The sequence below is a fragment of the Hirundo rustica genome, chromosome 4 (assembly GCF_015227805.2).
Source record: "Hirundo rustica isolate bHirRus1 chromosome 4, bHirRus1.pri.v3, whole genome shotgun sequence".
NCBI lineage: Eukaryota > Metazoa > Chordata > Aves > Passeriformes > Hirundinidae > Hirundo > Hirundo rustica.
The window spans coordinates 66,771,557-66,784,622 of record NC_053453.1 but is presented as its reverse complement, the minus strand read 5'-3'; the positions used below and the strand labels follow the sequence as shown (position 1 = coordinate 66,784,622).

At 45.2% G+C, this 13,066-nt stretch overlaps 1 protein-coding gene across 3 annotated transcripts; it reads left to right on the top strand.

Moving 5' to 3' along the window:
• The first annotated feature begins 1,019 nt into the window (after nt 1-1,019).
• On the top strand, nt 1,020-11,590 carry FGFR1OP2 (FGFR1 oncogene partner 2). Of its 3 annotated transcripts, none has more exons than XM_040062606.1 (6): nt 1,020-1,121; nt 3,958-4,150; nt 5,229-5,346; nt 6,226-6,368; nt 8,763-8,876; nt 9,226-11,590. In XM_040062606.1, the coding sequence occupies exons 2-6, from the start codon at nt 4,016-4,018 to the stop codon at nt 9,361-9,363; spliced, it is 648 nt and encodes a 215-aa protein (XP_039918540.1). In that variant the 5' UTR covers nt 1,020-1,121; nt 3,958-4,015; the 3' UTR covers nt 9,364-11,590. The 3 variants fall into 3 exon arrangements, with proteins under 3 accessions (XP_039918540.1, XP_039918538.1, XP_039918539.1); XM_040062604.2 differs by having other exon boundaries at nt 1,026-1,121; nt 4,014-4,150; XM_040062605.2 differs by having other exon boundaries at nt 1,043-1,121; nt 3,891-4,150.
• The last annotated feature ends 1,476 nt before the right edge of the window (nt 11,591-13,066 follow it).

Genomic DNA, 13,066 nt, shown 5'->3' with positions numbered 1-13,066 from the left:
GATCCCGCCTGGGCGCGGACGCCCCGCCCGTCCCTGCGCTCTCCGCACGGCTCGGGGGAGGAGCCCGCGATCTCGCGAGAGCACGGGGACGCCCCCTGAGCGGGCCCCGCCGAGGCCGCCGTGCTCTCGCGGGATCTCCGGGCGCGGTACGCACAGCGTGGGGCGGGAGTTCTGTGTGTGGTTCCAGTTCCTGTGGGAATTCTGTGTTCTTGTGTGCGAAGAGCCGGAGCATGCCCTCACAAGGCTCCCCGATCACCCAAGTTCACGCTATTTATACATTTTAAGAAACGTATTTGAATCGTTCTCGGGGTGCAAGTTACGTGATTACTACTCAACCCCGTTTACTGGGTGTGTGTCTGGCTTCTTACGCTCATTACTGTGCAGCCGGAGTTCTCTCCATTTGAATCTGGGGTCTGTTTTTAGGAGGGGGTCGGTGGTTGCGACAGCCGGCATTAGCTTTCCCCCAGTTACTGCTGACTTCACTCTTGATAGCTCTTAGCTACACAGCCTAGTCAGTTTGGAACTGTCTCCTTTTTTTCTTAAAAGTTGAGACAAGCATACGATCATAAAATCCCACAATGCCTTGGCCTGGGACAGACCCGATTAGCCCGTCCAGTTCCATCCCCCTTGCTATGGGCAGGATCCCTTCCACTATCCCAGGTTGCTCATCGCCCATCCAGCCTGGCCTTGGACACTGCCAAGGATGGGGCAGCCACAGCTTCTCCGAAACACCTGTGCCAGGGCTTCCCCACTCCCACAGGGAACAATTTCTTCCTCATATACAATTTAAACCTATTCACAATGCAATTGCTTAATCCCAAGCGTCCCGCTCGAGCTGCTGAGGTACAATTTAACACGGACGCCGAGGTTTAGCTGAAACCCCCCTTCGCACCCGCAGGACACGGGATCTGGAGGAGGGCGGGGCGACCTCTCGCGAGATCTGGGGCCGGCGGCCGCGGAGGGGCATCCTCTCGCGAGAGCGACGAGCGGCCGGCACCGCCCCCGCCCCACGGCGCCCCCTGGCGGGGACGGGACGCGCCGCCCGCCCCTCACGCCGCCATTTGACATCGGTCGGGGCCGGTCCGGGCTCACCCCCGGCGCGGCCAGAGCCCCGGGCATGAGTAAGTTCCAGGGAGGGGTTCGGGGACTCGGCGTGGGGTTGTCGTTGTGGCCGGCGCCGGGCGGTCGGGAGCGCGGTCAGTCTTGTACTGGGACGCCCCAGGGCCGGCGCGTGAAGGAGGAGGAGACCCCTTTCCCCCGCCTCAGACCCGCGGGCCGGGCCGGGCCGGGGGCCCCTCACGTGTCTCGGCTCTAGAGGCGCCGGTGTCGCCCCTCGGCGTTGCGGTGCCGCCGCGTTTTGGGGACAAGGGGCGACGCTCCCCGCGGTGACACCCCCGGGACGCCCCTGTCACACCGGGAGTGCGGAGGGCACGCCCCGGGATCTGTCACGCCGGGAGTGCGGCGGTGGCGTCCCCGGGATGCTCCTGTCACACCGGGAGTGCGGCGGTGACACCCCCGGGATGCTCCTCTCACGCCGGGACCTTTGCACCAGCCTAAATTCCTTGGAATTCCTTGGAAATTGCGTTCTGGCTCAGCGCTGCCAAACTGGTTTCCGTGGTAACAAAACCCACAAGCCGTGGGAAAAAGTGGCTTCCAGTAAGGATAAAGAAAGGAAAGAGGCAGAAAGTTAGGAGAAGGCGGTGGTCACACAGAGCTCTTTATTCTTTGGTGTTTGATTTGGTGATGAAAGGCGTTAGCAAATAGCAGGAAGTGACAGCGTGCAGTAGGAGTGTTGCTGGGGTGAGCTGGTGCTCTGCTACCTGTTGACAAGGTTGCACTAACGAGCATCTGTGCAGCTGGGCATCTCTGGTAGGGCAGGGCTCAGGAATCATTAACTTCAGCTCAGATAATCATGCTCATAAAAAATAATTCGTGATAAGAATTTGCTTAAATCATTTATATTTGATTAACCGGGGTTTTTTTCCCACCCTCTAAATGTCCAGGCTAACTCACAGGTTTAGCTCAGTTTCAGGATCAGGCAAAGGTTTTGTTTTTCACAGGCAGCCAGAGAGTATTTATATTTTGAGGATTAGGACCAGTGTCTTGCCCAAAAGGTATTGTAGTTAGGATTTGGGGCCACTGTGAATTTCCATGATACAAAACAGCGGTTCTGCTTTTTGAGGCACAAATGCTGCCTGAAAACTGGAGCTGGGCCCTGGCCTGGCAGGGGACAGTGACTGCAGAATTTGTGGGGCTGCATTCCACACATCTTTCACAGCACATTCCCTGTGAAAAGAAACATCAGTGGCTTTGCCATAAACAAACTTCCTTTTCTCTGGCGTGGCTGGGTTGGGGCAAAAACGAGAAAGTGCATGTACATTAAACATACACTGTTTAAAAATTTATATGGATGCAGACAAATTATCAGAGGTGTTAAGTGCCTTGTAGTCTGAATGCCAAATGTATTCCCAGCTCGTGGAGAGGCCTCAGAGGCTTTGTTTATACTGGCCAGAGGATTCCTGGGCTGAGCTGAGTTAAAGGCTGCTCTTCAGCAGCAACATGGATTTCACTAAATCAATTTCTGCAGCAGTTCAGGCAGTTAGCATGGAAGGTCATCTTTTGTCTGGGATATTCCAGTAGGAGATCTGACTGGAGGGAGGAGCAAGAATCAGATCCCTAAGCACAGTGCAGTCTGATTCCTTTCCTTGTCGTATTTGAAAGAGCTCCAACTGCTGAGTCAGGGTGAATAGATGAACTAACTACCTGTGACAGCACAGCAGCGTGCTGGAGACCTGCATGTCTCAAATACATCCCATGGAGAGTTAAATGCAAACGCTGTCTGAGAAACAGGAAACCCGCACGTGCCAACATGTTATTGCTTTTAACAGCACATGAATCCCAGAAAGCACATGTAAAATGTCTGGTGTTTGAAATACCCTTCCTTCTGCTGCTTACCTGGGACTGGGGCAAAAGGTCACTTGAAGCAAATTGAGGATTTAACTTTGGCTTAAAGAGCCTTGGCTATGATTCATAAAGGTCCCTGAGAGTTAGAAAATCAACCTGAAGTCTTTTTTTTTTCATGTAGCTGAGGAAAGACTCAATAATCTTTAATGCTTACAAAAATCTTTAGTTTTACAAGCAGCCTGGCTAAGAAATGGATTTAGTTGATTCTTTCTGTACCTTAGAACATCTCCTAAACCAAATATTAAGCCTGGTGTCAATGAGTCTCATAAATCTTATAAACCTCTATCCCTGCTGTTTGATTGCTGAAGACTGTTCAAGGAGTTTAAATAGATTTCCTTTTCAGTCATATAAGTCTAAGGTTCCTTAAAAGAAAATAAAAACATGGGCTGAAAGTCTTGGTCTTGAAACTTAACCTACCAAGCATGAATATGAAAAAATGTAGTGTAAAGGCCAGTGTTGGCAATAGGCACAAGCATTTTGCAAGTTTGGCAGTTCTGGCAGTCCGTAATTCCCGTAAACAAGTGCTGCAGTTAAAAGGCTGATGTTTCAAGGGTGCAGTTGGTTCTTTTCATGAGCTGAGTTGCTGTCTTTCTCCACGCTGTTGAAAATGCCACAGTTCCATTCCATGCAGTAATGTTTGCATTCATTTATAGACGTGAACAAAACACGAGCCTTTCATCTTCTGAGCTTTCCTTGAGCAATTTTCTCTACTCCGTCAGTTTGAGCTGCTCCTTCTCTGCTGATGTAAGTCACCAGAATCTTCCAGGCCACTGTAATCCTTCAGCATTCTCTTTTGTGCTGGATTTATCCCTCAGTTATCCTGCAGCATATCTGTTAGGAGGGCACATTAAAAAAAAAAACCAAAATAGCATTAAAAATGAACGAGCTCACGTAACGTTCTTTTACTTTCTGTATCCCTCTGCCAGAAGCGCGAGCACCGCCCAGCTTTCCTGTGCTCAGTACCCTGCCTCCAGCAGCTGCTCTGTCCCCTAGGTAGCTGTGCTGTGGCAGAGGTGCTGTGGTGCCAACGCTGCCTTTGTTGCGTTCAGAAATGAGCTGCACGATCGAGAAGGCGCTGGCGGACGCGAAGGCGCTGGTGGAGCGGCTGAGGGAGCACGACAGCGCGGCCGAGGCGCTCATCGAACAGACCACGGCGCTCAACAAGAGGGTGGAAGCCATGAAACAGGTCTGCTCTCCAGCCCTGCTTGCTCCTGGCAGTGACAGCACTTACGTTCCCTGGTGCTGGTGTTGGGTCAGTCCTGTAACGCAGACTTGGTGCTTTTAGTTGAGGTGTGGCTCTCGTCCAAAAATAGCTTGTTTGTGTAGTTCAAGACTGTGAAAACGTTTTCACAGTGACTCCAGTTTGAATGTTAGAGAACAAGCATTTGAGGAAGACTGGTAGAAATGGGCTTGGTATCTTACAAACCACTCTGTAGCGTCTCTTGCTTTGTTCTCCAATGCAGTACTACACATTTTTATTAACTTCAGCATGCCCATTTAATCACACAGAAGCTCTGACATGTTTTCTTATCTACAGAATACTTTGCCTTTGCACTGTTTCTTTTTGTTTCCAAGCAGCTTCTTGGGCTTTTTTGTGCTCATTTCTATTCTGATGTTAAGCTGCTCAAGGGATGTTGTTAGATTGAGCGTGACTTTCACAACTCCTGAGGAAACGTAAAGATGTCTTGTGACTCTCCATATGGGAGTTCACCCTGTCACTTCAGTGAACCCAAGATACGTTAATGGGCCTATAAAATAATAAAACCCTGCATGCAATTCAGCCCTGTAAAAGTAGTCATGCAGGGGCCTCATGGCTTCAGATCAAGAGTATTACATTTCCCCATCTGTTGGGAGTCAGGATCCATTGACTCGAGCCCGAGTGACTTGTACCCACACAGCCCTGTGGTTTAAGGTTTTGGGAAGCCACAGTAAATGTCAAGAGGTTAATACCCAATGGTTTGTCTTTACCACATCTCTATGAGTTTTAAATTACCTGATGGCAAACTTGGCCTGCATTAACTGAAGGTTAAATAGCATCTACTACACATATCTAAGGTGTGAAACTTGTTTAAAAACAAGTGCGATGCTTTTGTGTCTCTTAAGGCCAGGATGTTTGTGATATTGTTATTGCAAAGCAAGCATTGTCTTCTTGGTTACAGACTGTGAGGGACAGTAGAACTGGTGCTTTGTGACCTGCTGAGTAATACCTGTCTTTGGTTAATCAAATATGCTGTGCCTTGTTGATTTGTTTTTGTAATCACCAGTACCAGGAAGAAATCCAAGAGCTCAATGAAGTAGCAAGACATCGCCCTCGGTCTACTCTAGTAATGGGTATCCAACAGGAAAACAGACAGATTAGGGAATTGCAACAGGAAAACAAAGGTAAAATATTAATATTTTATCCTTTTCAAGCTCCAGCCTGTAGCACTGGAAATAGTGAGACTTTTACCACTGATCTTTTTTAGCTATAGAAGAATTTTTTTCTTCTACTTTCAGTTTGTCTGTTTAACTGAACATAATGCAGTTCAAGAGTCCTAAAGTCCAACCTCTGCAACTGATGTAGAAAAAGAGAGATTTGGGAAAAATTACTTTTTTCAGTCCTTGCCCAAAGTCCAGCACAAGTGAGGAGATAAATAGAACTTAATTCTGCAAGATAGGGATCTTTCTGGAGAAGTGTTTAACCACTGCTGAAAATAATAGGAGCAGTCAGGACAAATTATGGTGTAAGTAGAGAAATATAATTCCTTCTGGAATTCTGTACACTAGGAATGCACTGTTCCTCCAGGAAAGCCTTAGAGTTCCATTCAGCAGAGGATTCAGTGAGCTCAGTTCAGATGAGCCTTGCCTTATCTCAGGGGTTTTTTTATCATTTGACTCTGTGTATTTTGAGCTGAAGCATTTTTCAACTCTGGTTTTACCAAGCTTCGTATTAAAACGGATCTGTGAACTCCTTCCTGCCTTTTGTACAGTGTGGCTCGTAGTGGCTGGGGTACAGCTGCTCACCCACGCTCCAGATGGCTTTTGTCAGCCCCAGGGACTGAACAAGAAGTCACACTAACAAAAGACTGCTTGTTACTGACCAGGAGCTGTCCCAGGCTGATCACCATCAAAGCCATCTGCAGAGACTCTAGATTTCATGGTGCAGGCAGTGGGGACGCTCAAGTACAGGCTCATTTCGGTTTTCTCAAGCTGAAATACTCGTGCATTTTGATTTGGTCCTCTGTGTTAAACTCTTAACTGCATTTTAAATTCTGTTGGCAGAACTGCGCACGTCTCTCGAAGAGCACCAGTCTGCTCTGGAACTCATCATGAGCAAGTACAGGGAACAGATGTTTAGGTTGCTTATGGCAAGCAAAAAGGATGATCCAAGTATAATAATGAAGTTAAAAGAGCAACATTCCAAGGTAATACTTTAATTGAGGTTTTTTGCTTTGTTTTTTTAGTAAACACCTTAGTTTGTAGTGGATCAATTCAAAGCTTGCTTGGTGTCAATTTCTGTGCTATTGTACTACTAACGAGTTCTTATTTTTATAATCAGCCCCATGCAACACGAACAGGAAACTCTCAGTTGAGTAAGTCAACCTTACCAGCTTCTGATTTATTAAAACTTGCAACAGGTAGCATTTCATTACTGCATTTGCTTAATTTACTTTTGTTTCGCTTCAGTCTGTAAGGCAACTGCCCTGTTACACTGCCAGAGGTTAGTAATAGACTTTTAGACTAGCTTTAACATACGCTTATGACACCAGTAAATAATTAATAAACCTGTGCTTAGGGAGAGTAGGAGGAACGAGCTTTTAAAATTCAATATTCAAATGGTTTTTTTTCCCTAAACATTGTAAATACATTTTAAAAATTAAAAGTTCTTTTGACTCTTGAACAACACAACAACTTGTCCTTCCTGCTTCATCCAGTTACTTTTAAATTTTGGGGGAATTCGTTATTCTGGGTCACTAACAGATCTAAACAGGAGCTTTTTAGCAAAGTATTACATTTCACTAAAATGTAACAATCATTAGAGCAATGCAGCTGTGTAGACAAACAAGTTCTAAGTTTTTAATAATCATTGCCCTCAGCTAACTTAAGTTTGCAAAGCAAAGTTTGAGTCTGCTTACTGGGAAAACAGAATTTAAGAATTTGATTCTTTCTTGCCTGCTTACAACATCCCATGTGTGCAATTAGTGCCATTGCTATGAAAAAAAAAATAGTGGATTAGAACTGTATCTTTAACATAAGATCTCGAAAAATGACAGATATAGGTCATTTTCAACAGAAGTTACCTCAGAATAAGGTACAGCATCTGCTCCAGCTTCAGGAGAACCAACGCAAGAGGGTAAAACGAAATCCATCCTGAAATGGACTGCGATAGTTCATTTAGGAGCACTTCAAGGGAAAAACAGGAAAAAGAAACAAAAAAGAAAATCTCACAATATAATTGGAACAGGAGATTTAGGCTTCAATATTCTCATTAAACCTCTTCCTTCATGAATCCCTGATGAAAAAGATTTATCACCCTTACCCTGAGCATAGGATTTCTGGAATTTCATTATTTATTCTCTAGCTTAAGTTTCATATTCAGGAAGATTGAACAATGTTGAAGCACTTTTTAAATACTTCTCTCTTGTTAAGTGAACAATTCATTATACCCAAGGAATGAAGCTCCCTGGTCCCAGTGATGCTGTTTTCCTGAGTTCCAGCTGCTATTTTAGTGCCTGTTTACCGATTATTACGAGAGCATTGATTGCTGCAAATGAAGAAGCATCTCCTTTAAATAGAACAATGTCTTTTGATAGTGTTGTATGCAAGAGAAAGGGGTGTGTTGGTAGTAGTGACCCTGATCTAAGTGTGCTGTTTGAATTTGCTCAGCTGAAACAAGGCCCTGAAATGGGTGCAGCCCTTTCTTGGCTTTTATCTTTTTGGAGAGAAAAACCCCAATGTGTACAAAAGAGATACACAGAGGCTTTCACTGTCATTACGCTCCTTGGTTTTACCACATCTAAGTTTTCCACACGTGCCTTCCCAAGCAGAGCCTTGGGTTAGGATCTGACCTGGCCTCAGTGACCATGGAACAGTCCCAAAGTTATATTGATCCAGAGCCCACATGAGCTGTGCAAGCAGGAAGCAAGGAGGACAGCAGTATATCTGAAACCCACAGCTCCTACCCAGCCTTCTCAAGGGTGTATTCTTGCCTGACCACAGCTTCCTGTCAAGCTAAATTTGGGAGTTCTTAAAAAAAAAAATGTTTCATGTCATCACCTGCACTGGAAACTGAGAAGAAGATAAAGATTTACAGCAAGTTCTTCCCCACCCCCTCACACTGAGAGTGGGCATTTTACAACTGTTAAATTATAGCTTGGGCAATTTGAATGGCAGGGAGGAAAGGGCTGATGTTTATTTCAGTGAAGGGTATTTGTTTTGGTCAGGTAAGTTTGTCATTCCAACCGAGGCAGTTCTTTGTGGTAGTTTAAAGGCAAGGTGATCGTCTGCCAACTGTATAGCTCTCCCATCAAATTCATCATTTAAAGGGGGGATTTAACTTTAGCCTCTGCTGTCCTTCATTTCAGCCCTCCTGTCCTGCTTTTCCTAATACTAGTCAATAAATACTGTGGATTTTGTCCAAAGGTCAGGTCAGGCACACCTAGACTGGCATCACAGCTGAGTTGGAATAAAAATTTGTTTTCCAAAATTGAGGTCTGTAATAAAAAATATCACAGCAGCTAAACTGCATTTAATGCTTTGCTTTTTTTTAATAATGCAGAAAATATATCACTAAGATATTACTAAATATTGTTTCTCAGGAGCTGCAAGTGCACGTGGACCAAATTACAGAGATGGCAGCAGTAATGAGAAAAGCCGTTGAGGTGGATGAAAGGCACGGCTGCAAAGAGCAGGAGCGCATCACCCAGCTCGAGGTGAGGAGAAAGCTGCAGAGGAACAGACACTAAAGGGAGTAAAGATCCTCCCAGGTGTTCTATGCAGTTACTGTCCCAGTCACTCACTGCTGTTGTGATACCCTTGCCTTGCTGGAGCAGGGGAAGCACCACTACAGCTTAATCTCAAGGGAGGGATGCTTAAAGCCCATCCAAGAGAGCAGGAGGGTCAGGAAACCTCATATGCTCCCTTGGAGAAGATGACACAGCACTGATTTCTAAACAGTGTTGTACTCCTTAAGCACTAGTTTGGAGTAGAGGGGAGGTTTTAACAGTTATCCTGACTTCTTTCTGGAGTCCTATTAACGTGTATTTCTCTCTCTGGTTTTAGCAAGAAAACAGAGGCTTGAGAGAAATTCTTCAAATCACTAGAGAATCGTTTCTGAACCTGAAGAAAGAGGATGCATCAGAGAGCACGTCCCTGTCAGGATTAGTGACAAGCAGTGATCTGAGCCTGAGGAAGAGCTAAGGACTCTGGGAATCAGCAAGCTTCAGTTGCACACTTAAACCAATGGAGCATCAGGGGGCACTGGTCAAGCACTTGTTACTGAATAGGGCACCAGCAAGAGAATGCATCCAACTCCAGCTCGGCGGCTTTTATACTGTGTAACATAAATTCAGCTGGTATTCTGCAATACCCTCAGTGACAAATGGATTGCCATAGATCTGACCTCAGTAGGAAATGGATTAATGCACTTGCTGAATTGCAAAGTCTTTTTATATGAACTCGTTTTACAGATAAAAGGTGAGATTTCAAGTAATTTATATAAATTATTGCTCATACAAAGTTCAGTACAACTCTTAGATAATAAAGGTAAGATTTCAAGTCTGATCTCCACCTTAGAAAGTAGTAACTTATGAATATGCTTTGTGCATGATCCACATGGCATTTTTTCCTTTTGTTTTGGCTTTAATCTTATTTTGCAACAAACCTCTTTGATGGGAGGGGCACACAGGCAGCATAGAAGTTAAGGATTTCTGTCATTTAGCTTTGGGGTATCGCTTTCAAGTAGAAGGCCGATTTTAAACATAAAGGAATGCTGTCAATGAATAGTTTGGAGTTTTTAAATGAAACAAAATTCTTTCAAATATGTGCACTGAATTGTATTGTGAGAACGTGGCAAGAGCTGTTCCCACTTTGTTGTTCTTAGGAACACGGGTACCAATACAATTCTGCCTCAGCTTTGGCCTTTAGGAGAGGAAATCCAGCTCAGTCCTCTGTCAGTAAGAAGCCACCTGAGTCCCATGTCTTTCTTCTCAGTTGCCTGCCCAAACTTCCTAAGTGAGGAATGGCAACTGGAAAGCACAAAAGCAGTGGCAGCATGAAGGGGGGGGTGGAGGAAGGAGGAAGCAGTTTCATGGCAGAGTTGGCGGCCTGCAATTGATACTCTTAATTTTCCTTTCTCCAAAGGAAAATTTCTTCTTTCTTTCTTCTGTCAGAAGGTTTTACAGTGAGTTAAGCAGAGTGAAAGCTGTCAGCTACAGAAAACTGTGGAACTACAGCTGCCACCCACAGTTTCACATTCTGGCTGTTCAATAACCCACCAAGCAACATGAGCTGAGCAATCCTGAAATCAACCACCATTTAGTGGAGTTTGATTTTCAGTGACAGCAACACAGAAGGAACTAAGCATCCAACACTTCCAAGCGTGCCAGCTTCAATACAGCTTCCTGTGCCCCAGCACAGCTTCCCTGAGCTTGAGGGAAATGTTCCACAGGCCTTAGGGGGAGCTTTCAGTGGCACTGAACTGACTGAGGAGCAGCTCAGTACCTTTGTTCTGTTCCCTCTGTTGCTGCTCCTTCCCATGGTGCTTTTAAGAGGAAATAAGTGAGAAAAGAGCCTTAGCAGGCAGTAAATGCTTGTTTTCAGTGAGCTAATACACAATCTGAAAGGACAGGTAAATCAGGTCTCCACATCCTCACAGCCTGCTTTAGAAATGGAGAAGCTGCTGCTTCTCTGCAGAGCACCTTGGCTGAGCTTAAAAACACACTGAGGACACTCACATGCATGGAAAAAAGTTATGGCCATTTCCAGACTTGTGAAATAGCTGAGGGGAAATTCTGGGAGAACATTTTAGCTCAAGCACAAGATATTCTTGTCTGCTTTTATATTATCTGTAAAGCCTCACCAGTGCTTCCCTAATTTAGATTTTGCATTTCTGCTGTGGCTTGTAGGCTGCTGACTTACCAGAAGCAACATCTTTTTTCACTGGAATATTCTGTTTTTGCAAAGTTAGAAGGAATTTTGGGTTCAATTGTTGAAGTTCTTGTTTCTAGAAGCATCTTTTCACCCATGCACTGGTGTCAAGAGCCATTTCTATCCATTTGATGCTGAATTCAGCTTTGTGGCTGACTTCTGGTTTGGTTTCCGAATACAGAAGAGGGTTCTTGGTCTGTGGCAGTACTTTGAGGTTGCTCTATTATGAAATAATGCTTGATTAGTGTTTATTTTTGTAAATTTAAAAAAAAATGTGACTTAATTTATCTACTCCTAGTCTTCACATTTGATACGTCTCCCCTTTCATTCCCCTGCCCTGATCACTTTAGGATTTTAAAGAGCCTTCACAGTGAGTGGAGTGACTATTTTTCATTGCATACCTGTTATTTTTGTAATGCAGATGGCTTGAAAAGGATTTATGGCTAGAATTGTGTACTGTACAGTAAACTTATTTTATCAATAAAGTTGACTGAAAACATGGATGTCTCCACCACTAAAGCAAGGTACTGGCTCTGAGATGAGCCTTGTTGGTAACACAGGATAAAAAAGAAAGTAGCCAAAACTGTTCTGTGTGGCACCTGCTCAGCTGAGGGCAGACCAAAACTAAATTGGGCTGGTTTGTACAAGTAAAAGCTTTGAACAGCCTTGACTTTTTAACAAGCACATGGGATTTTAGAAGATTGTTAAAATGCAGAACTAATGGCACTGTTTTCATGCAAAATTACATGTGCTGGGATCCCTGTGTAAATGCCCAACTGAAATTTACATTGGCTTAGGGAGTTTCCTTAAACACTTCTGGTTAAAAGAGGAATTTCCAAGTCTGCTGTTTGAGTTCTTTCTGGAGAGCCTGGAGTCTGAGTGTCTGGGGCATGACTGGCGGTCACTGGCCAGGAGAGCACTGTGGTTCTGCTCACAGCAGGAGGGCAGAGGGAAGGTGAGACCTTAAAGCTCATCCAGGGCCACCTCCCACTATCCCAGGTTGCTCCAAGCTCTGTCCAACCTGGCCTCAGACACCGCCTGGCATGGGGCAGCCACAGCTTCTCTGGGCAAGTGTTTTGTAATTTTTACCAGTTCTTCTGTGATAAATCAGCTGCATGCATCTGTCATCTAGCCAAGCTGGTAAGACAGCAGAAGTCAGCTAAAGGCAGGTTTTAGTGGATGCTGTGGGCAAAAGTACACCGAGTCATTCCTTAGCTTATGGACCATTCAGCACAAGTGGGGCTGGACAGGAAGTGTCTAGGAGGAGGGACTGAGTTCCTGCTGCCTGCAACCACCTTCCTGTCCCCAGACATGGCATGCCAGTGGGACCCTTGTATCAAGGAATGTCTTTTATTTCCCACATTCAGAAAAAAAACTCACCTGACATCGGCCTTAACCAACTGCCCAGCAAGGAGGGAAACACTTTGGCATTGCAGTCTTGCAAGCAGCATGTGCTGGCAGCACTCCTCAGGCACCAGCCAGAGAACAGGCACAGGGGAAACCCACCAACTCCAGCTGCAGCCTCTGTCCATTTCCCAAGGTGAAGGTTTACGTTTCTGAAGAGTGGCTAGCAAGGATTTCTCTGCAGTGTTCTCAGCACCAGAAATCCCCCAATCCATCCACCTGAGGCCGGCTCTTCCAGCAGTAGAGCTGTTTTTGACAAGTCAGTTCTTGGAAGCTCAAACAACACAGCACACCAGTGGATGCAGGGTGATCAGCACCTTCCCTTTTCCAATGCTACGTTCAGGAACACCACAAAGAAATTTTTAAATGACTCATCACATTCCTGGCTAAGCAAACAGCAGCTGCCTCCTACAATTAATTCTCTGTGCTTCTTTGCTTCCTGCATATGGCTTTCCCCCTCAGCATTCAGGATAAAAAACATGGTATCCAGCTCATTTTGAGCATATTAGATCATCTGTTGTTACACCATGAGTTGGAAAAGTTGGAACTGATTAGGCAGCCTTGTGAAGAT